Source organism: Phacochoerus africanus, chromosome 14, assembly GCF_016906955.1.
Source record: "Phacochoerus africanus isolate WHEZ1 chromosome 14, ROS_Pafr_v1, whole genome shotgun sequence".
In the NCBI taxonomy this organism is placed as follows: domain Eukaryota; kingdom Metazoa; phylum Chordata; class Mammalia; order Artiodactyla; family Suidae; genus Phacochoerus; species Phacochoerus africanus.
In genome coordinates, this window is record NC_062557.1 from 22,846,310 (window position 1) to 22,872,881 (window position 26,572).

The 26,572-nt window shown below is 57.6% G+C and overlaps 1 protein-coding gene across 2 annotated transcripts; it reads right to left on the reverse strand.

The window, feature by feature from the left end:
* On the reverse strand, positions 1–26,229 carry STARD3 (StAR related lipid transfer domain containing 3). 2 transcript variants are annotated; one of them, XM_047757399.1, is made up of 15 exons: positions 26,080–26,229; positions 10,742–11,002; positions 6,903–6,980; positions 6,460–6,537; positions 6,294–6,347; positions 5,778–5,895; positions 5,202–5,300; positions 4,915–4,970; positions 4,492–4,584; positions 3,753–3,815; positions 3,539–3,634; positions 3,101–3,180; positions 2,906–3,010; positions 1,176–1,269; positions 1–754 (listed from the first exon to the last, which is right to left on the reverse strand). In XM_047757399.1, the coding sequence occupies exons 2-15, from the start codon at positions 10,949–10,951 to the stop codon at positions 650–652; spliced, it is 1,329 nt and encodes a 442-aa protein (XP_047613355.1). In that variant the 5' UTR covers positions 10,952–11,002; positions 26,080–26,229; the 3' UTR covers positions 1–649. The 2 variants fall into 2 exon arrangements, with proteins under 2 accessions (XP_047613355.1, XP_047613356.1); XM_047757400.1 differs by lacking the exon at positions 5,202–5,300.
* Between the last annotated feature and the right edge of the window lie 343 nt (positions 26,230–26,572).

Genomic DNA, 26,572 nt, shown 5'->3' on the forward strand with positions numbered 1-26,572 from the left:
TCCAAGTTCGTATTTTTAATTGGCTCAAATGACAAAGGTCCCCAGGAGGCCCTGGGCGGGGGAGGCGACCTGGAGAGAACGTGGGAGAACAGGTCCCCTGCCAGCACCCACTTCTCCCACCTGCCACCTGTACCCCCACACGTCCAAGTGGAAAAAGGTCCCAGACCCTTTAAATAATCCTAAAAAACCACTGATGAGAGCAGACAGATGGAGGGGCTCCGGCACCTTCACACTGGTGATGAGGCTCCCTGACCCCCGTCCTGCCCAGGGCCCTGGCCCTCCCCAACCGTGTCTGAGGCTTCCATTCCAGACCCTGCCCCTGGCCACGTAGGGGACAGTGGAAGTCCTCCTCCAGGACTGTGGCGGGGACGCCATGTAAACGTCGGCAGGATAGTCCACACTCGCGTCAGCAGCGGAGTCCAGATGCCTGAGCCCTCAACCTGCTGCCGGCCAGGGCTCCCAGGCACAGCGCAGGGCGGAAGAGGGTGGCAGCAGCTCAGAGCCAAGGTGCTGCCATGGGAGGAAGCTTCTTCCTCCCCAGTGTTTGCAGCCAGGTCCTCTGTGGGCAGCGGGAAGCCCAACTGGCCCTCTCTGGCTCTGGAAGCTGTGGCAACAGGACCCTGGCCCGCAGGGTGGCGAGGGGGCACACTTACGCCCGGGCGCCCAGCTCTCCGACGCGCTGCCGCAGGTGAAAGGCAAATTCAAACATGGTGGCGGCGAGGCTCTGGTGGATGAGGTACCGGGGCAGGCGGCCCTGGGGGAGGCGAGAAGAAGTTCCAGGAAGGCTTGCCCTGGGCAGGGGCTCCCCCTCAACAACTGGCACCAGCAGGGGGTGCTCTGGGCCAGGTGCAGCTCTGGATTGCAGCCCAGGCCGCCCTCTCCCCCGACCCCTGGCTGGGAGAACAGGCCGGCCCGGCCCGGGTCTTGGCACGAACCACACAAACAGACCCCAGGGGTGCTGGGCTGCCAGCCAGCTGCCCTTCCTCGGGGCCTCGGGAGTTAGAGGGAGAAAGAGGAGGCACAGGCCCTCCAGCAACTCAAGATGAGAGGACCATCTGGACCCTGCCCCCAGATTTTAGAGTAAGAAAGGAGGCAGAGAGCAGGGGAGGCCCTGAGCAGGGCCGGGAGCAGCCAAGGTCACAGAGCAGAGTCGCCTCCACTCCACCGAGCCCCACCTTGAGATCTGTATTAAGGATCCAGACGAAGGTGCAGACGCGGGGGTTACTGGCTGCCTTGAGCACGATGAAGCCCCCAGGACCGTTCTCTCCCCTGAGGACAGAGGCACTGATGGAGGACCCTGCAGCCAGGCAAAACCCCTGACCCCCAGGCTACCCCATTCTGGGCCCATCGTGGACTGAGGTGGGACAGGGAAGCTGCTGGTCTAGCAACCCCTACCCTGCCTGAGCAGGGCGCAGGACAAGTGTCCCAGAGGCCACAGGCCCTGGCCTTCCACTCCACCGCCACATTATGCTCGAATCCTCCTACAACAGCCTGTCCATGTTTGCAGAGCCCCAGGGGCACGGAGCTGACCACCTTCCTAGCCTTCATCTAGTCTATCTAGGGAGTCCAGATCCACTCGAGCTGAAGGGATGGCCTGGGTGGGTACATCTCACCCCAGCCCAGTTCTGGGAGTGGTGCAGTGCCTCTAGGCTCCAGGAGGGGGCGCCTTCTTGAGAGGCATCAGTGCCTGAGCTGTATGGTTCACATCCCATGTCTGTTTTTTTTTGTGTTTTTTTGGGTTTTTTTGGTTTATTTGTTTTTTAGGGCCACACAGGTGGCCATATAGAAGTTCCTAAGCTAGGGGTCCAAGAGGAGCTGTAGCTGCTGGCCTATACCACAGCCACAGCAACTCTGGATCCTTAACCCACCATGCAGATCCTTAACCCACTGAGCGAGGCCAGGGATCGAACCCACGTCCTCATGGATACTAGTCAGGTTCATTACCACTGAGCCACGACGGGAACTCCCCCATCTCCGTTATATTTGCCCACAGCTCCCCTGATTCTGTAGATGAGGAAGTTGGCACCCAGAGGGGAAACGAGCTTGTCCTTCCCCCAGCAAGTCTGCGATGGTGGCGGGGCAAGAGCTGACACTCAAAGACAGTGCTCTCTGCGGAACCCCAGGATGGAAAGGGAAGACGGGGGTAGCTGGGAGGAGGCCACCTGCAGCACTAGGATGAGACAGCAGGGGACATGGAGGACCCCTTGCGACAGGGGCAGAAATGCCTCTTCCTTTGGAGGGACCTCTGAGGGATCTGGGAGAAAAGGCAAGGCCCAGGGAGAAAGGGACAAGGGGACCTGAGTCTCCTCAGGCGGGAGATGCTTCAGAACACAGCCTCAGAATTCCTGTCGTGGCTGGGTGGGTTAGGAACCCAAATAGTATCCATGAGGATGGAGGTTCGACCCCTGGCCTCGCTCAGTGGGTTAAGGATCCGGTGCTGCCGTGAGCTGTGGCGTAGGTCAAAGACACAGCTCGGATCTGGCCTGGCTGTGGCTGTGGCGTAGGCCGGACGGCTACAGCTGCGATTGGACCCCTCGCCTGGGAACATCAATGTGCCACAGGTGTGGCCATAAAAAGCAAAAAAAAAAAAAAAAAGAACAACAACACACAGCCTCCCGCTCAGGCCTCAGGCCAGCACGACCTCGAGGCTCCCCCTCCCCCGCGGCTGGTGCCTACTCCTCCCCACTTGGGTCTGCCCGGCGGCTGCCCTCCAGCCTGGCGGGAGTGGCGGTGGTTCCTGCCACTCCTCCCCCAGGCTCCAGCAGAGAAGCAGGACTAGGGAGCAGGAGGGGCGAAGCCCAGCGGGACGGGGACACAAAGGGGGCTCTACAGGCCGCCCTGTCCTGTCCCCCACGGCCGTCAGGGGAGGGTCGGCGGGGACAGCCCCAGGCAAGGGGAGGCTCACCTGACGTATCTGTGCGTCGGGGGCTTGGCGCAGTGCGTGGTGGCGATGCCCGAGGACAGGTATCGGTCTCGGCGCCGCTCGATGCGGCGGACGTTCACGAAGTCCCTGGGGGGACAGGGGATTAGATCAGGCGGTGCCGAGAAGGTTCCAAGGGCAGGCGGCCTGCCTGAGGCGGGGGTCTTGGTGGGCGCTCACCTGGGGGAGACCACACCGCCCGCGGCCCCCGAAGACACATCGTAGGAGACGAGGGTGTTGTCTTCTACTCGCTGCAGGATCTGCGGTGTGGAGGGAGTTGCGGCCGCCCGGGGGGAAAAAGCTCAGGATAGCCCGGGGCCCGCCTGCTCTCTGCTCAGGCCCCTCAACTAAGAGCGAGTGCCATGCGGGGGCGCTGGGCCAGGCCCTCTGAGCACTCCCTCCTTCCACCCACACCCCCCTCTCCAGGAGGCGTGCGTACTGGCCACCTCCCTCTTACAGATGGGGAGACCGAGGCCCAGAGCAGTCCAATGACGGGACCCCGTCCCCTGGGGCTCACTGGTCCTGCTGGGGTACAACAACCGTGCCCTCAATATGCCATGTCGCCCTGCCTCTGCCTGGAGGGGTGGCCAGGCCTGGCCCCCTGGCTGGGCGGCTCACCTGGCAGGCAGTCACCGTCTTGTTCCACAGCACCATCCTCTCGGGCTGCAGGATCACCTCCTGGTACACCAGCTCCGCAGGGCACGGCAGGAAGGTCTGGGCAGGGCCAGCAAAGGGCTGGGAGATGCCCGCCCCAGGGTCCTCCACCCCCCCGGCCCCCTCCACGAGTCCCAGGGAGGGCACGAGGTTCCAGAACACTGCCTCCCACCCTCACCTTCAGGATGAAGGTCTTGCCATGAAAAGGAACCTCGATGGTGTACACAGTGTCCCCATATTCCTGTGGCAGGGACAGAAGGGTGGCAGGGAGGTGAGCAAGGGGACCGAGGGGGCGGCGGGGGTGGGGGCAGGAATGGCTGATCGGCAGGGTGGGTTCTGCACAGCTCAGGGGAGAAAGCTCCAGGAGTTTGGGGCTATGTGAGCAGCCGTTTAAACCCAGGGGTTCTGACAAAATGTCCTGCCATGAGAGAAAGGCTTTTGATATCAAGTTAAAAGGCAAGAGCACAGCTGCGGCTGCGAGCATGAGGGACCGTGTCTCCAGGCCCACAAGGGCTGCCAGGGGAACTGGCCAGAGGAAAGGACAACGATGTTTCCCCTCTGTTTTCCAAGCTCTCTGCCATCCTTTTAGATAATAGTGTTTTGATCATGAAACAAAACACCGGTCACAGGGCAGAAGCTTGGCTTCCCCTTCAAAGCCGGAGCCAAGGGAGCAGAGCAGCAGGGAGGTGGGGGGGCGGGGGGCGGGGGGGGGGGGGTCAGCGGGAGACATCCAATCCAGCCAGACCGAGGGGCCCACCTCAGGGCCCAGCCCCCTCTCCTGGGGCAGGAATACGGTTCCAGCTCTGGGAACTGATCTTTGGGTCTATTTCGCAGGCCCCAGGAAAAAAGAGCGAACACACCCCACGTGAAAACTCTCAGCACGTGTAGGCAGCTCAGGTGGGAGAGCGGTTGCTTACATTAGCCTTCTCAAACTTCCAGTTCTCCTCCTGGGCCAAGATCTGGTCCACCACTGCCATGGCCTCCTTCCCCTGGCGGATGTACTCCCGGTCCTGGTCGGGGAGGGGTGGCAGGTAGGGGTCAGCCTGGGATCGGCCCCCGAGCTCTTCAGGACCCGGTCCTTCTCTAGACACTACCTGTCTCTTTTGAGAGCCCGACCCAGCCAGAGGTCCAGACATGGGACCCGGCGCAGGGATTCCTGGGCCTGGGGGCTGTGGCTGTGGCTGCTACCCCGGGGGGTCCCAGGCAGGAAGCGGACCCGTGGGCCTGCCAACCAGGGGGCACTGACTGGCACTCAGACTGCCTGAGGCCCACCCTGGCTGTGCCCAGCCCTGGCCCCTCTAGGGGGTGCCCACCCGGGGTGGGGGCAGACAGCCAAATACCTGGGCAGAGAAGCTTTTCTTCCCAACAACTTCTTCGTCTGATTCACTGTCAGACCCTGGGGGAAAACAAGCACGGATGACAATGGGAAGAGGTGGGGAGAGTGCGGGGAGCTGGTGGGGTTTGGGTACAAGAGCGATGATGTGGGGGGGATAAAAGCGTGTGGGAGAGGGCTGCTCACTCTCCCCAGGGAGCTGAGAGAAGGCATAGAAAGAACACACTCAGCCACCCCGCTCCTCTTCAAGCCCCGCCCGCCCTGGAGGCAGTTCCCTCGCCCACCAGCCGTCACCTGCGAAGGATTCTGGGGGTGAATAGAACTGGCCCTCGGATAGAGCACCGGAGAAGAGCAGGGGCCCTCGGGCGACAGCAGCCTGGGCAGCAAGGTACCCTGAGGGAGTAGACGTGGGCAGCCGTTGCCCGGACCAAGGAGAGTCAGGCCTTAAGACCCCCAGCCCGGGCTCACCCCAAGGCTCTCGGAGGCAGAGTCAGCAAGCTGGCTCAGAACCAGCTCTCATGCCTGAAACTCTCCTCTCTTGTTTTTTCGGGTTTTTGTTTTGTTTTGTTTTGGTCTTTTATTTTAGGGCCAAACCCGCAGCCCATGGAGGTTCCCAGGCTAGGGTGTAGCTATAGCTGCCAGCCTATACCACAGCCACAGCCACAGCCGTGTGGGATCCGAGCCAGGTCTGCACCACAGCTCATGGCAACGCCAGAGCCTTAACCCACTGAGCGAGGCCAGGGATTGAACCCCCAACCTCATGATTCCTAGTCAGATTCGTTACCACTGAGCCACACCGGGAACTCCAAGCTCTCCTCTCTTGGGTGGGAATGACCCTTGCCGCACCCCCTCCCCCCGCCCAGCACTCACATCGCTCCTCCTCGGCCTCCTGGGGTAGGACTTTGAAGTCAAGGAACCAGGTCTCCAACCAGGCGAGGACAAAGGAGACGATGGGGAGCAGGTAGCCGAAAGCCCCTTTGCTGAGCAGCTGTGGAGGGAGGGGCTAAGCTCCATGGCAGGGGGATCCCCTAAGCCCAGAGCCCCACCCTGGGGCTACCAGCCCTGGCACACACCCCACTCCAGGTTCCAGCTGCATGGGGACCCTCTGTGGCACATGCCTCTGGGATGGATGGATGAATGAATTCTGCAGCAGGCTAAACTAAGGTTAGACTGAAGGAGGAACTTTCTGTTCCTGGGGGCTGCAGCAGGGTAAGTGGGGAAAGCCAGGGAAGGTGACCCCTTCAGGTATCAAAGGAGAGCTTCCCCCTCACCCCAACCCTGACAACAGGGCAGACACCCCACATCAGAGAAGCAGGCCCTTCTTGGGAGAAGCCCATCCCTCAGGTCAGATGCCCACCAGACCAGCCAGACCCTGCAGCCACTAACCTCAGAGAGGATGACCTTGACAATGAGGAATGCACTGGACACCAGTGTGGTGACCTGCCCAAGGAGGGAGAGGGGACACAGAGGCTGAGGAGTGAGTCCTCCTCCGTCCCATCGCTTTCACCAGCCCCGCCAGGGCCCGAGAGCTGCCAGGAAAGTGGCATCTTACCGCAATCACCCACCAGTGCCGGAGCCGCAGCACAGCATAGCCCAGGAGCAGTCCGGAGAAGCGGAAGAAGGCCAGGACCTGGGGGGTGGCGGGGTGGGGGGGCATCAGAGGCCAGCCAATGGCCCCACCCCTGCTGATGGCCGGCCTCCCCCTCCAGTCCTGCTCCCCTAGGTCCCCGCCACCCGGGAGGGAGAGAGGACCGAGTCGGTGTTCCTTTGGGGGTGACTCGCATGTGTCTTCGGATAGGGGTCTTGTCTTCCCCTCCCACCTGGGGGGGGGTGTGTCTCTGAAGGAGGGGCCTCATCTAGGAAACGTCTGAACACTGAGGAGCTCCCTGAAGAAGGAAGCCAAGTCTCCCTGATCAGATTAGGACGTGTGTGGCAGGATGAAGAGGGTCGGGCCCTTGCGCCCCCTCTGCCCCCGGGATCCCCAAGATCACTCACAAAGATGTCAAAGAAGGAAGTTTTAAAGCTGTAGTAGATGATCTCCTGCTCCAAGTTCTTCCGGATGCCTGTGTTGGTCTGGAAGAGGGAGACGGGGTAAGCGTGCAGGCAGAACCATGTCCCCAGGGCTGCCCTTCATCCTCCTGAGGCGGGGAGGATGCAGGGGAAGGTGGAGCCTGGAGGCGAGGCTCTAAACGCTAAGCTACCACCCAAGGAGGCACCAGGGGAGCTGAGCCGGAGGCCTGAGACTCCAGCACTAATACTGCTGTTGGTTTTTTTGTTTTTTTCTTTTTTAGGGCCACACCCACGGCATATGGAGGTTCCCAGGCTAGGGGTTGAAATGGAGCTGCAGCTGCGGCCTACACCACAGCCACAGCAACGCGGTGGGACCCGAGCTGCATCTGCGACCTACAGCACAGCTCATGGCACGAGGGATCCTTAACCCACTGAGTGAGGCCCGCAACCTCATGGTTTCTAGTCGGATTTGTTAACCACTGAGCCATGATGGGAACTCCACTAGTCGGTTCTTAATCACTGAGCCACAATGGCAACTCCTTTTTTTCTTTTTAAATACTGTTTCTCTAAGGACCCAGGGAGCCCAGACAGGCAGGGCTGAGCCTCTGACACTCATGGGCACGCTGCTCAGGAAGAGGCAGAGGGGCAGACCTGGAGGGCCTTGGGGCTGCGTGATGGGGAGGGGAACGATGGGCCCAATGCGGGTAGGTAGGGCTGGCAGACAGGGTGCCGGGGGCCTGCCTCTCGCATAATTTCATCTCCCTCCCACTACTGTGGTGCTCCATCTTCCCAGCCAGGCATCCATCTGGGGTGATGGGGGCCAAGGGTGGGCAGTGGTGTCAGACGGAGCCCCAGGTGGCAAATCAATTGATTAGGTTTGTGCTTAATGGGCAAAATCCATCACGCTGCTAGAGAGGACAGCGTGCAGAGAGCAGCCTGGGCCTTGTTGTCCCCCATCCGCGCCCTAGCACACCCACACATTTCCAATGGGACCCCTGAGACCCTGGCTGGGGAGTGAGGGGTCTGGATGGACCCAGAGTAGACTGCAGCCTGACGCCTCGGGAGGAACCAGGTGGCAGGCTTACACCGCTGCGAGTGGGGTGCCAGCCCCCAGAGAAGGAGCACAGAGGGACTCTGGGGAATGGAGCCAGCCCGGGAGCCCTGAAGGGGACGACCCTTCACCACCACCTAGACTGGGGCTTCGAATCTCTGGTGGGATATCCTGAATTGGGGTGGGGAGGCTTGTTAAAGATACAGACATTCAGACACTGGGTCTGAATCTCCGGGTGAGCTGAGCATCTGGGATGGGTCAAAAGCTCCTGGGTGATTCTGATGCTCGGGACAGGAGCCAGCAATGCAGACAGCCCCTTGAGCCCCTGGCACATCTCCACCACAAGCCTCTATTTCGAGACCACCCCGAGCCCTGTGGAGTCCGTGACCTCCCTACCCCCAGCCTGACACCACACCTCACTCCAGCATGGCCCTCCTCTTACTCCTCAGACTGCTCCCTCTTGTGCTCCATCTTTTTTCTTTGTCTTTTTAGGGCCCCACCTGCAGCATATGGAGGTTCCCAGGCTAGGGGTTGAAATGGAGCTGTGGCTGCCAGCCTATACCACAGCCACAACAACATGGGATCCGAGCCATGTCTGCAACCTACACCACAGCTCACGGCAATGCTGGATCTTTAACCCACTGAGCGGGGCCAAGGATAGAACCTGAATCCTCATGGATACTAGTCACGTTTGTTACTGCTGAGCCACAACGGGAACTCCTGCCTACCTTTTTTTTTTTTATAGGGAACTTTCTCTCTGCTTGGGTACCCACCTGCACTGACTGTATCAGGACCCAGGATAGCTGAGTTCCAGTCCCTGCTTTGCAGGCTCTGGCTTATAACCAGGCCAGGATCCCCGCATCCACTGGGTAACACACTGTCCGTTCAAAAACTATAAATACATATGCTCCAAAGTACAAAAACAAAATGACAAAACCAAGGAGTTCCCACTGTGGTGCACTGGGTTAAGAATCTCACTGCAGTGACTCGGGTCACTGCAGAGGCACAGGTTCGATCCCCAGTCTGACACAGTGGGTTAAAGGACCTGGCATTGCTGCAGCTGCAGTGTAGGTTGCAGCTGTGGCTCGGATTCAACCCCTGGCCCAGAGAACATCCATATACTTTGGGTGCAGCCCTAATAAAGAATAATAACAAAATGACAAAATCCGAAACGAATACAATTTTAATTGTCTACCAAGTGAAACATTATGTTAACTCTACTGTTAAATCCAGCATTCTGAAACTTTTCACCACATTCGAAAACAAGCTGGAGGTTAGATTTCCTCACTTTGTGAGAATTCCCAAGCCTGCATGATGACTGCTGAGCTATTCCAGCCAATACAGCCAGAGAGTTTTGAAAGTAAAATGATCCAAATGTTTTCACCTCTTTGCTGGCAAGAAAAAATATATACTGAATGAAGGATGTGGGTGAATTTTAGTGCCTTGCTTGGATGCTGGATGGGACCTCAAAAGGAAGAATGCCTAAGACCTTGGAAGCTCTTCAGCTGGCCCTGAACCTCAGCTCTCTCATCGCAGTAAGATGGTCCCTAAGGTCCCTCGTGGCTGTGGCTTCTTGCTGCAGCTGCCCGCGCCTCTCTGTGCACAAAGGACAGTGACCTTCAGAGCCCTGCCTTGCCCTCCAGATTAAGATGCTCAGAATCAAACTTATCCTCTTCACCCCTAAACCAGCCCCTTCCCGAAATTCCTCGTTTCTAGCAACAAAGTTATCGTTTTCCTGACACCTGGGCTTGAGATCTGGAGGAAGGGCACCTGCCACCCCGAACTCGGACCCACTTTCTCACAAGGCCAATGAGGGGAGACTCAGAGAGGCTGTATCCCTTGCTGTAGAGAGGAGAAGCTGGGACAGGACCAAGCCTGGGATGCCCTGTTCCACGGCTCCTGCCTCTGCATCGGGGCCTGCTCTGCCCTGTCGGCACCCAGAGATCAGACCCCATCGCAGGGGGACAGGGCGGCAGACTGCTAGGGGGCATCTCACCAAACCCAAGAGGCCAAACTGGGGGACACTGGAGGGGTATTCAAAATGTGGAAGGAAAGGGGGGCACCATTGGGAACTGGGAGTTTTTACTGGTTGCTCCTTACCCCCTGCTTTAAGTTCAGTGCCTTGGACCCAGTGCAAAAGAATGTTTGCTGGGAGTTCCTGCTGTGCCTCAGTGGTAATGAACCCGACTAGTATCCATGAGGACACAGGTTCGATCCCTGGCCCCGCTCAGTGGGTTAAGGATCTGGTGTTGCCGGAGAGCTGTGGTGTAGGTCGCAGATGCAGCTCGGATCCCGTTGTGGCTGTGGCTGTGGTGTAGGCTGACAGCTGTAGCTCCGATTCGACCCCTAGCCTGGGAACCTCCATATGCTGCGGGTGCGGTCCTAAAAAGCAAAATAATAACAATAATAATAATAAATTAATAAATGAATTTCACCAGCTCCACCAGAGCCCTTTGGGCTCTCCTTTCTCAAGAGTGTCCACTAGGGGGCAGTATGGTGCAAAGGTCTAGAGTGTGAACTCTGGAGCCAGAGGGTCTGGATTCAAACCCTGCCTCCTTCACATACTTGCCGAGAGATTTCTGATAAATGATTCAAACTCTCTGAGCCCCATTTTCTTTCTCTGTTACATGAGAACAGCTGTTCTTATCTTCTCATTCTTCATTTTAGTTGGAAATCAACACCCCCTCTTCCCCAGGCAACCCCTCCCCCATTCGGCAGATGGAGTAACTGAGGCCCAGACACTCCCCCCAGCCCCACCCCCAGCCCCACTCACGTTCAGCTCGATGATCCAGAGCAGGGAGATGAAGAGCAGGTCGAAGGTGACAAAGAGACAGAAGGTGCGGCGGACGTCGGAGATGGCCCGGCGCTTCTCGGGCGGCGGCGGGAGCAAGTGGGAGGGGAGGCTCTGGCTGTGGGACAGCGAGGCCACAGCTGGCAGGCTGCGCTCTAGGTCGCAGGCCAGCTCCCCGGACAGCTTGTTCATCCTGGTGGGTCCCCACCTCCAGGCAGGGAGGGCTGGGCCTCAGAGGCACGGCTGTGGGAAGGCGGGCGGCTGGTTCAGATCACAGAGGTCAGGGTCCTGGAGGTACCAGTAACCCCCTGCATCCCTTCACATGCAGCCCCCAGGGACCTCCTTTGCTCCCAACCACATCTGACCCCGCACCCCACCTAACCCAGGGCCCTCTCTGCCCAATTTCCCGCCAGTGCCCTGACTTCTAGGCTGGAGGGGTCTGGGTCACCACCCCCTAAGCAGAGTCCTGCAGCCCCACGGTCCCCCTAGGAGGGGCCTCTGGGATCCTCCACGAGGCTGGGGGCAGAGCCTGCCCCTGCCAAGCCCTGCCCTGTGGTTCAGCCTCAGGCCCTGTCACCAGCCTCGGGCCCGCCCCCACCCCAGGAGAAGACTGCCCCAAGCTCTGTTCTTTGTTTTCCCAGCACAAAGCCACATTTCCCTCCGGCAGCCAGCCCTACCCTCCCACCCCCTAATCCATGGCAACTGGGAGGGACTTCCTGGAGCGGGGTCTCAGAGTGAGCCAGCTGGGCCTGGGATGGCGGGACGGAGGGGTGACATCTTGGTCCTTCTCTCTGGCCTCACCCCCACCACCCCCACCTGAGCACCAACCAGCACCACCCCTCTCTCAGGTCCCTCCAACTTGCTCCTCCTGGGGGCATCTCCAGGCCGCCCCTCTCACCCTGCTGCAGCCACTTCTCCACACGGCAGCCAGGGAAAGCGTTTTTAGAACATACATCAGATCCTGCTTGCAACCCTCCCGGGGCTCCCCACTGGTCCTAGGATAACGGCACCCTCCTCGCGGCTCTGCCTGGCTCCTCTCTCAAGGCAAGGCCCCTGCCTCGGGGCCTGAGCCCCAGCTCTCCCCTGCATGGAAAAGGCTTTCCAGTCCTCTCCACTGCCAGCTCCAAAGCCTCCCACCCTCCTGTCCCCGGGTCCCGGTTAATTTACGGGGCTCTACCCTCCTCAGGGAACTCTCACCATCCAGAATGATCTTACTCATTATTCTGCAAACTCTGCAGTGCAGGCCTTTCCCTGACTTGGTCACTGCTGTCTCGTGGGACCCAGCGCAAGGCTGGCACCTGATAGGTGTGGAATAATTGATGGCTGAATAAATGCATGATCCAGAGGGTGTCTTGTGGCCCTCAGCTCCGTGCTACGCAGGCAGAGAGGACCAGGGCAAACTCTAAAGAGAGGAAGAACCAGCCATCCTCCCGAGCCTCGCCCAGAGCTCCAACTGCACCCACAGAACAGGAGGGTGACTCCTATTCTTCAGACACAATAGCCACGGCTGAGAGGTGACCGGCCTTACCAAACATCCCTTAACCCTGTGCAACCATGAGGCTAAAATCCTCACGAACCCTAGAGACGAGAGGCCCCCAGACCACTCCCTCCCTGCCATGCAGCCTCCAGGCCTAAGGTCTCTGATCCACCAATTTGCTGGCGGGAGCCCTGAGAGGCAGGGGAAGGACAGCGTGGTAGGGCCTGTCCTCCTGGGATGCAATCAAGAGTCTTCCTGGAGTTCCTGTTGTGGCGCAGTGGTTAATGAATCCAACTAGGAACCATGAGGTTGCGGGTTCGGTCCCTGCCCTTGCTCAGTGGGTTAACGATTCGGCGTTGCCGTGAGCTGTGGTGTAGGTTGCAAACGCGGCTCGGATCCCGCGTTGCTGTGGCTCTGGTGTAGGCTGGCGGCTACAGCTCCGATTCGACCCCTAGCCTGGGAACCTCCATATGCCGTGGGAACAGCCCAAGAAATAGCAAAAAGACAAAAAAAAAAAAAAAAAAGAGTCTTCCTGAGGGAGCTCCCTCAGTAGTCCACTGGGTTAAGACTCCAAGTGCAGTGGCTCAGGTGGCTGAGGAGGTGTGGGTTCGATCCCCGGCCTGGCCTGGCCTGGCACGGCACATTGGGTTAAAGGATCTAGCATTACCACAGCTTTGGTGTAGGTCACAACTGTGGCTTGGATTCAGTCCCTGGCCCAGGAACTTCCATGTGCCATGAGTGTGGTCATTAAAAAAAAAAAAAAAAGGTCTACCAGAGACTTCTCACACACCAGCACTGGGGCTCAGGTTTGGGGGCCAGTAGAGGGGGAACCTAAATCTTTTTATTTTTTTGGTCTTTTTTAAATTTTTTTTATTTTTGCCTTTTGTTTTTTTGGTTGTTGTTATTGTTGTTGTTGTTGTTGTTGTTGCTATTTCTTGGGCCGCTCCCGTGGCATATGGAGGTTCCCAGGCTAGGGGTTGAATCGGAGCTGTAGCCACGGGCCTACGCCGGAGCCACAGCAACGCGGGATCCGAGCCGCGTCTGCAACCTACACCACAGCTCACGGCCACGCCGGATCGTTAACCCACTGAGCAAGGGCAGGGACCGAACCCGCAGCCTCACGGTTCCTAGTCGGATTCGTTAACCACTGCGCCACGACGAGAACTCCCTTTTTTTGTTTGTTTGTTTGTTTTTGGTCTTTTTAGGGTTGCACCCGAGGCATATGGAAGTTTTCAGGCTGGGCATTGAAATGGAGCTGCAGCTCCTGGCCTATACCAGAGCCCACAGCAACTCAGGATCCGAGCCACATCTGCAACCTACACCACAGTTCATGGTAATGCCGGATTCTTAACCCACTGATGAAGGCTTGGGATCAAACTCGAGTCCTCATGGTTCCTCGTCGGGTCTGTTACTGCTGAGTCATATCAGGAACTCCAGGAACCTCAATCTTTGTCCTTGATCCTTGATAGGAAAGATCTACCCGTCTCCCCTGCTCAGTCACCCTCTCCTCCGTACCCTTGCTGTCTGCTACCTTCCTTGGGACCCGCCATCTACTAAGTTCAAAACAAGCCCCCAGTCGGTGGCCAGAAGGAGGTTCTGAACCAGCTGGCTAGCCCACCCCTCTGCCTCTGTGCAAACCCAACAGACAGGTGCTCACTGTTCTCAGCAGAGGTACCAGCCCAAGGCCACCTCCACTCCCACCCACTCGGGGTCCCCATGACAAGCTCATCTAGAGGATAGTGAAGGAAAGCTGGGCCCAGTCAGAAGAGGCCGCTGGCAACGGGACGCCTCAACATCCATCAGCGAGGTCTGGTGCCAGACTGCACGCTCAGTGCATCCCTCACGGTGACAGGGCTGCCGCTCCAGGGCAGGTGACATTTCCTTGTCTCTAATAGCCTTTTTGTCTCCTGCCAGACCTGTCTCCATCTCTCCTCCTCTCTCTGTCTCTCTCACAAATGTCCTCTCTACCTTTCTCGGGAAGCATCTCTGCGCCCCTCTCCCGCGGCCGTCTTTGTTTGCCCCACTCTGGGCCTTCCTCTCCATCCCTCTTCCATCAGATCAGCCTCTCTCCCTTTCTCCAGGTTCCCCCCACGTGTCTCTCTCTCCTCTTTGCTGCCCTTCCCCTGACTCTCCACCCCCTCGGCCATCTCACCGCTGGGCGCTGCAGCTTCCCCACTCCCAGTCGGCTCCCGGGTCTGCCTTTCCCCCTGAGTTCTCCCTCCCTCTCTAGGGACAGACCTTGGGTGGCAGCAGCTTGGGTGTGAGACACACTCGGAGTGGCAATGGCAGTGACACACACCCAGGCGTCCCTGGGGAAGCGTGAGACACAGATGGGGGCTGAGAGCAGAGGTGTTGGGGGGACCTGGGAGAGCTGCCGATGCAGGGGTGCGTGCCAGCCAGGAACGGGGGCTCTGCAGCTGGGGTGGGGCAGCCCAGAGTCACAGAGGGGTCCTATGTCACCCTCCCCGGTGAGAGGAACTCGGGGTCCCAATAAGCAAGAGCATGTCGAGGAGACTGAGCACAGGTCAGGAGTTAAGTAAGTAAGACCTGAGCCCCTGCTTGCGGGACAGCCACTGAGCCCGAGCAACTTCAAGCAAGTCCGTTTTAACAAACTCATTTCTCTACCTGGGAAAAAGGTCTGTGGGGGTTTGTTTGTTTGTTTTTCTTTTTGGGCCACCCCAAGGCATATGGAGCTCCTGGACCAGGGAGGTACGAGCTGTCGTTGTGACCTAAGCCACAGAGGTGGCAATGCTGGATCCGTTAATCCACTGTGTCAGGCCAGGGATTGAACCCATGTCCTAGGGCTACCACGACATCACTGATCCCAGGGCGCCACAGCAGGAACTCCAGTCTGTGGTTTGCTAAAAAACCCCTTTCTCAGGAAAGAAAAAAAAAATTGGAGCAAACAAATCCCTTACTTGGAACTTCAATATATAAAACAGATAAAAACAGGACTGGCATGGGTCCTGCCACAGGAAGTGGCCCCAGAGAACCCTGCTGGTCAGCCTCACCTCCAGCTCCATCCAGGGTCACCCCTGAGGCACCTTCTTGGAGGTGGCTTGAAAATAACCCCCTCCAGGTGACTTCAAAAGGCTTCTTCTTCTTCTTCTTCTTTTTTCTTTTTTGTCTTTTCTAGGGCCGCACCCGCAGCATATGGAGGTTCCCAGGCTAGGGGTCTAATCAGAGCTATAGCCACCAGCCTACACCACAGCCACAGCCACGGTGGATCCAAGCTGCATCTGCGACCTACACCACAGCTCACAGCAACATTGGATCCTTAACCCACTGAGCAAGGCCAGGGATTGAACCCGCAACCTCATGGTTCCTAGTTGGATTCGTTAGCCACTGAGCCATGATGGGAACTCCCTCAAAAGGCTTCTGAGCAACGTCAGACCACTTACCAGTCTAAGAGGTGGAAACCTCCTGGGCCTGGAACTGCCCTCAACAGTCCCAAAGCACTTGTCCTCTAGGTCCCTCTCCCTGGAGGATGGGAGGTGGCGGCTGCTGAGCAGAGCAGCTGTGCCCGCCTCCACCCGCCGCACCACCCTCCTGACAGGGGAGGCGGGGGGAAAGAGTGTCAGGAGGCTGGAGGCGGCACCCCCCCACACCCCCGCCCCGCAAAGCCCACCACCTGCTGTCACCGGCCTCCCCCCAGCGCCTTCAGAGGTGTCAAGAGTGGAACAGCACGTGGGGCGTGAAGGAGTCCGCCTGGGCTGGCTGTAGACTTGACACTTGATGTGTTTGTGGAAGCTGAGCTGCCAAGGCGCGGGGCGAGCTGGGGGGAGGGTGGGAAGCGGAGGTTTTTTTCCTCCTGGGTCGGAAGGGCCAGAGGGGTGGGAAGGAGCAGGCAAGTCAGGACACAGGGGAAGCTCAGGGGGGAAGGGGAGGGTGCACACAGCCCTTCCAGCCCCTGCCAGGCCTTCTCTCACTTGCCCCAGGAAACGCTAGCCCGCTAGCCCAAGTGCCACAGGGGCTTTGGGGTGGGTCCCTACTCGGCGCTGACAGCAGCAGGCAGCTGATACTGTGGAAAGAGAACTGTGCTCTGAGGCCAGGATTCAAGTCTCGCTCTGCCCTTACCAGCCGTGTGCCCTGGAGCAAATACAGCCATTCTGAGACTCCTTCTTTTCAGTTGCATTCAAAAAGGGGAACAATAATATACTTAATGCCACAGAGCAGTCCACCTAAAAATGGCTAAAATGGAGTTCCTCCTGAGGCACAATGGGCTCGGCAGCGTCTCTGGAGCTGGGATGCAGGTTCAACCCTGGCAAAATGGGTTGAGAACCCAACATTGCCATGGCTGGGGCACAGGAACCTCATATGCCACGAGGCGGCCAAAATAAGAAAGGGTAAAATGGGAGTTCCCACTGTGGCACAGTGGGTTAAGAATCTGATGCGGCGGCTTGGATCACTACGGAGATGTGTGTTCAATCCTCAGCCTGGTGCAGTGGGTTAAAGGATCCGGTGTAAGTCACAACTGTGGCTGAGATTTGATTCGTGGCCCAGAAACTCCCATATGCCAAGGGTGCGGCCGTAAAATTTAAATAAAATTAGGAGTTCCTGTCGTGGCTCAGAGGAAAATGAATCTGACTAGCATCCATAAGGATGCAGGTTTGATTCCTGGCCTCGCTCAGCGGGTTAAGGATCCAGCGTTGCCGTGAGCTGTGGTGTAGGTCGCAGACGCTCATGGCTTGGATCTGATGTTGCTGTGGCTGTGGTGTAGGCTGGCAGCAACAGCTCTGATTCGACCCCTGGCCTGGGAGCCTCCATATGCCATGGGTGCGGCTCTAAAAAAATAAACTAAAAAAAAAATTGTTTAAAGGGGGGGGCTAAAAGAGTAAATGTTGGAGTTCCCATTGTGACACAGTGGTTAACGAATCTGACTAGGAACCATGAGGTTGCAGGTTCGATCCCTGCCCTTGCTCAGTGGGTTAACGATCAGGCGTTGCCGTGAGCTGTGGTGTAGGTTGCAGATGTGGCTCGGATCCCGCGTTGCTGTGGCTCTGGTGTAGGCCGGTAGCTACAGCTCCGATTGGACCCCTAGCCTGGGAACCTCCATATGCTGCGGGAGCGGCCCAAGAAATAGCAAAAAGACAAAAAAAAAGAGTAAATGTTATGTTATGTATATTTTACCACAATAAAAAAGGCAGTAATAATTGCTACCCCGAGGGCTGGCATTTATGGAGGTGCCAGGAGAAGCATGGCGGGTGCTCGAGCTGTGGGAGTGGAGATGGGACAAGCAGCTGGCAAGGCCACGCGGGTGAGAGGGAAACTAAGTGTGGCTCATGCGGCGGCAGCGCGGGTGGGGGGTCACACACTACAATAATGTGCAATAAAATCACCCCGAAAGGTCTGAGTTCAAATGTGAGGCCCACAATTCACCTGCTGGGTGACCCAGCACAGGCTGCCCAGCCTTCAGCCCAGGTTCCCCCAAGGATGCTCACCGAGGGCCCGGCTGCTCCAGCTCCAGGCCAGTGAGCATCCCCCGCAGGGGGTGGGGCGGGAAGCGGGAGCTGTCCTTCCTTCCCTGCCTAGGCTCTGGGGTGAAGGAGGAGGCCAGCACTGGTCTCGGATATCAACCCTCCCACTGGTGCCCCCCCCAGGCACTCCCCCTAGGCCTGATTGCCTGAGTTCTTAGGTGGCAGGGGCACAGAAAGGGTGCTTCCCAGGGCTCAGTCCCACCCCAGGCCGGATGGTCCAGCCATCTCTCTGCAGCTCCCGCGGGTGTTTCCTGGCCAAGGCAAGTCCCCAGTGTGGACACTGTCCCTCCCTCTCGGCAAGCCTCCGAGGCTGCAGCTGCAAACGGGGGAAACCTGTCTTGACCCTCGGTCGTCTCGTGCATCAGAGGAGACAGCGATGCGTGGGGAGCACGAACAGCGGCCGGCACCACAGAGTAAGCGCTCAGTAGATACTAACCAGCACCACCTCTGCGGTCCTCTCACCCTTTCCTCCACCAGCTTCCGATGGACGGACAGCTGGGCCAAGCTGCACAAGTTCCAGTTAGATCCTTCCCCAAGCAGTGCTCTGTGACCCCAAGCAGAAGGAACACGTCTCACCTAAATCTAGAAATGATTCTCACTTCTGAGCCATGCGGCTCCTCCAAACCCTCTCCCCAGGCCCAGGGGACGGTGGCCCTGGGCTCTAAACACGCCCCCATGCCCGTGTTCCTTAGGAAACGCGGGCAGTAGCCCCACACTGGCCACGGGGGCTCCCCTGAGGGGCCTCTAACTCAGTACAGATCAGGAGGAATCAGCGAAGCCAAAAGGACTGGATGCCAAGCCAGGAGAAGGTTCAAACCCTGGACTCCTCCCCCATACTGGTCACTGACCCTGTCTGGGCTGCAGTTTTCTCCTCTGTACAAGGGCAGTAACAACAGCACCTACTTCTCAGAGGTATTATAAGGATTAAGTGACTTATTAAAAATAATGATCTGGAGTTCCCGTTGTGGCTCAGCACAGGCAATAAACTATCTGGGAAACAAACCCAACTAGTATCCATGAGGACACAGGTTCAATCTCTGGCCTCGCTCAGTGGGTTAAGGATCCAGGGTTGCCATGAGCTGCAACAAGATGGGCCTGGACAGCAAGACGAGACGGCCGCTGGCCAGGCTGGATGAAGCGGGCTCAGGGAGGGAGGACAGACCACTCAGGCCTGCGACAACAAGATGGGCCCGGAGAACAAATCTGGGCCGGCAGCCACCCATCTGACCCCCGGCACACATCTCTCCTTTACTCATCACACCCCCTGCCAAGGGCTGGAGGATAGGGGGGGTCAGGGAGACTGAAGCTCAGAGAGGCCTGCCCACAGCTCCCCCAGCCTGGATGGAGCAGAGCTGATCCCAGGGGCTCATGGGCTTCCCTCAGGGCTAGGCTAGGACCTGGTACACCCATATGTGGCCGCCTCCAGAGCTTGTGCTGGCTGGAAGCAAGGTGTTGAAAGACCCCAAAGAGGAGTTCCTGCTGTGTCTCAGCGGGTTAAGAACCCGACTAGTGTCCACGAGGATGTGGGTTCGATCCTGGCCTCGCTCAGTGGGTTAAGGATCCAGCGTAGCTGTGAGCTTCGGTGTAGGTCACAGACACAGCTTGGATCTGGCGTTGCTGTAACTGTGGCATAGGCCTGCAGCTGCAGCTCTGATTTGACCTCTAGCCTGGAAACTTCCATAGGCCATGGGTGTGGCTCTAAAAAGAAAACAAACAAAAACAAAAGACCCCAGAGAGCTCACAGCCACCCAGCCAGGGCCTGGAGAGATCCTAGCGTCCTCCCCTCCACACCCAATCTATCCACGAACCCTTCCTCATCCAACGGGTCTCTGCCACTGCTCACCGCCACCATCGCCCCGTCTAGGGGAGCCCTCATCTCTCACCTGCTACAGCCTCCTGACCCCCCTTTGTCCTCATCCCAGGTCTGTTCTGCACATGGCAACCAGAGGATCCTGGTGAAGGTCAAACCACACCTCTCCGATGCCCCAAACCTCCGACGGCTACCAGCTCACCCAGAGTAAAGGCCCAAGTCCCCACCCCCACCCCCACCCCGGCCTCCAAGCCCCCTCCTCCGCTGGAACCCTCTGCTCAGTCACACCGTCAAGCACTGTTTCCTGAACACATCAAGCGCGCTCGTGCCCCAGGACCCTTGCTCCTGCTGTCCCATCTGGAGTTCCTTCCCTAGGCCTCTGCAATGGTCCCTCCCTTCATTCTGGTCCCTCTGGTCCCCCTGGAGAGGCCTCCCCTGAACCCCCTATTCAGCCCTCCTTCCATGCCCTATCCTGAGTGCCTCTTCTTCACAGCACTGCTCACCCCGGACATATTATATGCTGACTGGTCTGTGTGCTCCTGGCCCTCTCCCGCTGGAACAGGGACTGCAGTGCTCTGCTCACTGCGCAGGCCAGTAGGAGGCTCAGAGGAAATATTCAGGAAACTGGACTGTTTACACCCTCCCCTGCGGCATCACGTGCACACCCAGCCCTGAAGGACAGGCCTCTCCTGGAGCTGCACTCCGCCCTCTGTGGCTGTCTCAGCCCTCTGTGGCTGTCTCAGCGCAGGCCCCTGCTCCTCCAGGAGCCAAGAGGAACTGGTTTCCTGGGCACCCTCAGGCAGAGGGCTGCTCCCCTCCTCTTCCCTGAGCCCCAGTTCACAGGGAGATGAGGGGAGGCAGTTACATTCCTCAGATGGAGAGTCCCCAGCCCTCCTCTCTTGCTCTGGGGCTGGTACGCCTCCCCCAATACCCTCCGGATCACGGGTGCTCCCAGAACACACGGTGGCCCGCTGGTCTCCCCTCTGTGCCTCCAGTCCCTCTTTTTCCTCATTCTGGAATGACCCCTCCTGCCAGGGGACTCCTATACTTCAGAGACCAGTTCAAGAGTCGCCTCCTGGGCAAACTCGCCCTCAGCCTTAGCCTGCCCCAAGCCCCGGTCTCAGGCTCAGCACGTCCCTGTGGGGGCACAGCTAGACAGGAGCCTCAGAGTCGTGCCTCCTCAGCCCCTGAGTCCCAGGGCACAGTATTCATGCATCTGGTAGGGTCACTGGCCTGTGGATCTGTAACACCCACCCTGGAACCAGGGAAAGGGCGTAGGGTGTGGGGGTTGGTCAGCAGACCAGAGTCAAAGGCTAAGTCCATTCCTTATCAGGCGTGTGCCCTTGACCAAATCAGTTTCCACATCTGTAAAAATGGGGATGGTAGAGTGCCCACTTCTCAGAGCTACTGGAAGGATTACAAATAGCGCTTGAGGAGTTCCTGCTGTGGCGCAGTGGAAACGAATCTGACTAGGAACCATGAGGTTGCGGGTTCAATCTCTGGCCTCGCTCAGAGGGTTGAAGATCTGGCATGGCTGAGGCTATGGTATAGGCTGGCAGCTGTAGCTCCAATTGGACCCATAGCCTGGGAACCTCCATATGCCATGGGTGCAGTCCTAACAAGACAAAAAGACGAAAGAAAGAAAGAAAGAAAGGAAGGAAGGAAGGAAGGAAGGAAGGAAGGAAGGAAGGAAGGAAGGAAGGAAGGAAGGAAGAAAAGAAAAGAAATATCACTCGAAACGTGCCTGTGTTTAATGAACAGTAGCTATTCCGGCCATGCTATTAGAGGCCATGGGCGGGGGGCACGTGCAGCCTGGCACTCTACCCAAACTCAAACTGAGGGTCCCTGTCAGCACGGCTGGGCAGCAGGATGGGCCCTGGCCTTAGGGTGCTGACCCTCTTGTAATTCAGGGCTCGGTGGCCCAGGCCATCAGTCTTGGCGCAGCTGGCTTAGTGCCCTCTACTCTGCCCCACCCAGAGGGTTTGGGAAGTTCGCTGGAGAACTAGGAATTTAAGGACAGAAGGACAGGGCAGCCGTGACAAAATCTCAAAGCCCAAGCCAGGCTCTGTTTCTCTTTTCCTTCTGGGGAAGTGGCGAGGGCATAGTCAGGCCAAAACAGAAACTGTATTTATCACCGTCCTGTCCCCTCCCCTCCCCAGCTCGGGAGGTTCTGACGCTGGTACAGCTCACGGCCAAGTCCTAACAAACAGGAACCGACTCAGCCCTCTGGCTCCCTCCACGTGCGAGCCCTGTTCAATGTCAGAGATGCCCCCAGCTCTGTGGTCCTCTGACCCCTGGCCTACTCAAGGGCTGGAGAGTCAAGCCCCACCCCGCCCCTCGGTGCTGTCTAATAAAACTGAGGGCTGGTGAGGTCAGGTTCTCAAGGTCAGTCTGGAAAGGGCCAGTCATCTTCCAGGGAGACCTGGGTCCTATCAGCCTCCTCAAGGGAAAGGCCCCGCAGGGCTGGGGGCAATTCGGTACAGACTCCTCCCAGCACCAGCCCTGACCAGCCAGAAGCCAGGCGCAGCCTCTTCCCAGGGAGGACAAGTTCAGAGGGACACACAACTGGCCAGGTGGGATGCTTTCTTTGTCCCTTGTCCCACTGATGTGGTAGCTGCCCCTTTGGAAGCTGAGAGCCTGAGGGAGTTTCTGGGAGATAGTTGAGGACCTGGAGTCAGGAGCGGATTCTTTTAAGTTCCTGCTGAGTGAACTGGGCCTCACGTCCAAAGTCTCAGCTTCCTTGTCTGCAAAATGGGGCCAACCATCTCTACCAATCACTGGAACAAGTGTGAGCTGTCAAACGCACAGGATTTTTGGTTTCATCCGCACCCCCTCCCCCAAACAAGTCTCGGCGTGGGAGAGCTCTGTTTAACACAGCCTGTGAACCGAGAGCCTATGGCGTGCCAGATGCGGGCCGGTCTCCGGGGACATTCAGGGGCTCCAGGTCTGGTGAGGGAGGCTGCCGGATAAATAATGCACTGTGCCATGCGTGATCAGCACTTCCAGGGAGGAACAAACAAAGGACGTGGGCTCCCAGTGCAGGGAGCATCTGACCCAGGCTAGAGTGGGTGAGGTCAGGAAAGCTACAGGGAGGAGAAGCCATCTATCAGCTGGAGGCATGGGGACTCCAGGCTTGAACAAAGGCCCAGACTCTGGTTGAACGCCCAGGCCCAGGCCCAGGCCCCAGGCATGTATGCTGAGCCCGCCCCAGGGGCCTGCCCCCAAACACTGGGTCCCAGGCCTCCAGACCTCCCCAGGGCATGGTCCCTGCAGGCTCCTAGCCTAAGGGGACACTTCCTCACGGCCAGGCAAGGAAAGGCCTCCCCAACCCTGGCAGAGGAGACACTTCCACTGGCAGCCCGCCCCCTCCCCCGCAAGGCTCTCCACGTAGAGCTCTGTGCTCAGAGGACCCAGCGCTCCATTCTCAGAGGCCGCCCTGTTCTCTACCTCCCTCTGCCAAGTTCGTTCTCCGCTTTAAGGCCCCTCACTGACGGTCGGCAACTCTGGGAAGTCATCTCTTAGGAACCCTGCTTCTCCCTTAGGTCCCCAGAGCTCCATGTACACATGTCTAGACTTAACACTTGCCATGTAACGTCCATTTCCAGATTCATTTCAGGAGCAGACTAACATCTGGCCTGGTCTTTTACTTTGGCGGGGTGCGCGTGTGTGTTTTTAGGGCCACACCCACAGCATAAGAAGATCCCAGGCTAGGGGTCCAATAGGAGCTTACACCACGGCCACAGCAATGCCAGATCCGAGCCCTGTCTGCAACACCGCAGCCTTTAACTCACTGAGCAAGGCCAGGGATCGAATCCGGATCCTCACGGATACTAGTTGGGTTCGTTAGCACTGAGCCACAATGGGAACTCCTCTTTTACTCTTTTGGATTCAAAATCCAGATCTTGCCCCCAACACCCTCACCCCAGCGTTTTTGTTTTGTTTTGTTTCCTTTTTCAGCCACACCCACTGCATATGGAAGTGCCCAGACCAGGGATCAAATCCAAGCTGCAGCTATGACCTACACCATAGCTGCAGTAATGCTGGATCCTGATCTCACTGTGCTGGCTGGGGATCAAACTGGTGCCTCCACAGAGACAAGGCAGATCATGAACCCACTGTGCCACAGCGGGAACCTCCCACCCCAGCATTTTATTTACTGACAAAGAGTCAGGCTTTGAGGCTCTGGGACAGAATGAGAAGTAAGCCACATCAACTGTCCTCAAGCAGTTTGTAAAATTAAAAGTCAGAACCAGGGTTCTTTGGAGTTCCCGTCATGGTGCAGTGGTTAACAAATCCGACTAGGAACCAGGAGGTTGCGGGTTCGATCCCTAGCCTTGGGTTAAGGATCCGGCGTTGCCGTGAGCTGTGGTGTAGGTCGCATACGTGGCTTGGATTCCGCGTTGCTGTGGCTCTGGCGTAGACCGGTGGCTACAGCTCCGATTAGACCCCTAGCCTGGGAACGTCCATATGCCACGGGAGCGGCCCTAGAAATGGCAAAAAAAAAGACAAAAAAAAAAAAAGAACCAGGGTTCTGTATTATCCTCATGTAAACAGTAAAAGCTAACATTTATTTATTGAACCGTCACATGCTCCCTGTTTTAAGTCCTAAACATACATTATTTCATTTGATCCTCACAATCACTCTATCAGGTGGCACATTACTATCTCCATTTGACAAATGAGGAAACCGAGGCAGGGACTTCATCGGGGTCACAAAACAGAGTCAAAACCCAGGAAATCTGGAGTTCCCGTCGTGGCGCAGTGGTTAACGAATCCGACTAGGAACCATGAGGTTTCGGGTTCGGTCCCTGCCCTTGCTCAGTGGGCTAACGATCTGGCGTTGCCATTAGCTGTGGTGTAGGTCGCAGACGTGGCTCAGATCCCGCGTTGCTGTGGCTCTGGCGTAGGCTGGCAGCTACAGCTCCAATTGGACCCCTAGCCTGGGAACCTCCATATGCCGTGGGAGCGGCCCAAGAAATGGCAAAAAGACAAAAAGACAAAAAAAGAAAAGAAAAAAAACCCCAGGAAATCTGATTCTCGATCATCATGCTACCATGGACAGGGCACTGCAGGGACTCAGAGGGGGCAATGTTGCGCCTTGAGAGGTGGACTGGGCAGAAGGTGATCCAGAGGTGATGCTGCCTGAGCAGAGCACTCCACGACAAGCAGAAGACAGCCCAGCCAATAAGAGGAGAAGGGGCTCTCCAGGCAGCGGGGCTGGTGCGTGCAAAGGCACAGAGACACAAAGCAGCAAGGTGTGGGTAAGCATGTCCTGCAGTGCCCTGTCGGACCTTAGGATACACACAGGAAGACTGGCAGGGAAGGCGTCAGATCAGAGAGAGCTCTGTAAATTGTGCTAAAGATGCAGCCTTTCCCATAGGCAATGGGAAAGCATCCAAGGGTTTTCAACAAGGAAGTGATACTATGAATTGTGTTTTTCAAGGATGAGAAGAATTGCAGTTTGGAGACTGAGCTGCAGGCAGCCATGACTGGAAGTTGCTGGAAAGCCACTGTGGTCATCCTGGTGAGAAACACATCAACGAGGGTGGTCACAGAAGAGAGGGAGGTACAGGACTAGGTGTGAAGCATGTTCAGGAAGTCAGCTGGACTAAGTCACCTCTTAGATATGGGAGTTGAGGGAGAAATATATGATAATTATTAGGTTTCTGGCTGAGATGGGGTGGCAGAGAAAGAAGGAATATGCAGGGGAAAAGAGCAGTTCAAGTTTAGACAGAGTGAATTCCAGCTGAAGTGGAGCTGTCCAACTAGTAGCCTAAGGCCAACTGAGGCTCCAGGGAGAGGCTTCGGTGAAAAGGTAGATCTGGACACGACTGGGGTATGTAGGTGGTGTAAAGCTGAAACCATGAGAGTGGATGAGACCGTCCAGATCCAGAGTTAAGAGGCTGGCTGGGCAAGAGAGATGAATGTGAAACCGTGCTTCTACAGTCAGAAGAGCAGGAGGAAAATAAGGGGATGCCGACGCGGTGGAAGCCAAAAAAGAGGGTGATGGGTACGTGTTCACTACTGCAATTGAGAATTTATGTCGCTGGTGTTATGCTCCTCTAAGAACTCAAGAAAGATACGTTAAAGGGCCCTTATAATGTCAACTGGGAAGTCATTCACTGTCGTTTCCAAAGGAAGTTGAGGGAGACCGGATGACGGTGAGACATTGACCTCCAGGAACTTGGAAATATTTTCCTCCTCATTCTCAGATCCTGACCCCTCCCCAGATCCAACTCCTGACCTTTAATACCCTGATACCTTCCCCTCGCTTCTTCCCTCACAGCAACGTGAGAGGCTTTGGAGGGCGATCCGGGACGCCTTTCCAAGGCTCTCTCGAGTAGGCGGGGCCGTAGAGGGTCAACGCAGAAGACCCTCCAACCCCGCGCTGAGTGGAGCGAGGCCGAGCATAGGAAGGGGGCGGAACCTGGAGCGCGGAGGGTGTGGGAAGGGTCGGACCGAACCACGAACGGACACCGGCTAGGGAGCCGGGATCCATCGGCGAGACGTAGCCCTCGTACCACCACCCGGTCCCAGTGACCTCTCGCGGACCCACCTGCTCCATGTCAGCCACGGCTCCGGCTCTTTCCAGCCCCAGCCGCAATCTGGCTCCGAAGATTCGGCGGCGCCTCCGAGCGGAAGGGGATCTCCCGTCGGCGCCACTTCCGCCGCTGAGTCCGCCCCCGGGAGCGAACCGGGAGGTACTAGGCCCGAGGCACCGCCCCCTCTCCCAACCCCGCCCCCAAGCCCTCAGGCCCCGCCCACAAGGGCGGGAAATGGGGGCTGCTGCTAAAGTTAGGCTTGAAAAGAGGAATTAGAAGCCCAGGGGTTTCGTGCTTATTGGGCCACAGAAGCCTAGCACTCTGGAGAAAAAAGGGGAGCTTCCTGAGGGGAGGCCTGCGGGCCTGGAGGACGAGGAATCCAGTTACTCTTGAAGCACCCCTCTTCTCTCCACCCCGCCCCCGCCCCACCCTAGCAGGATCTAGAATGTCTGTGGTCCTTCCTAAGAGGGCTTGGAACTTGGCTGCAGTCAAGGCTGCAAACTAGAG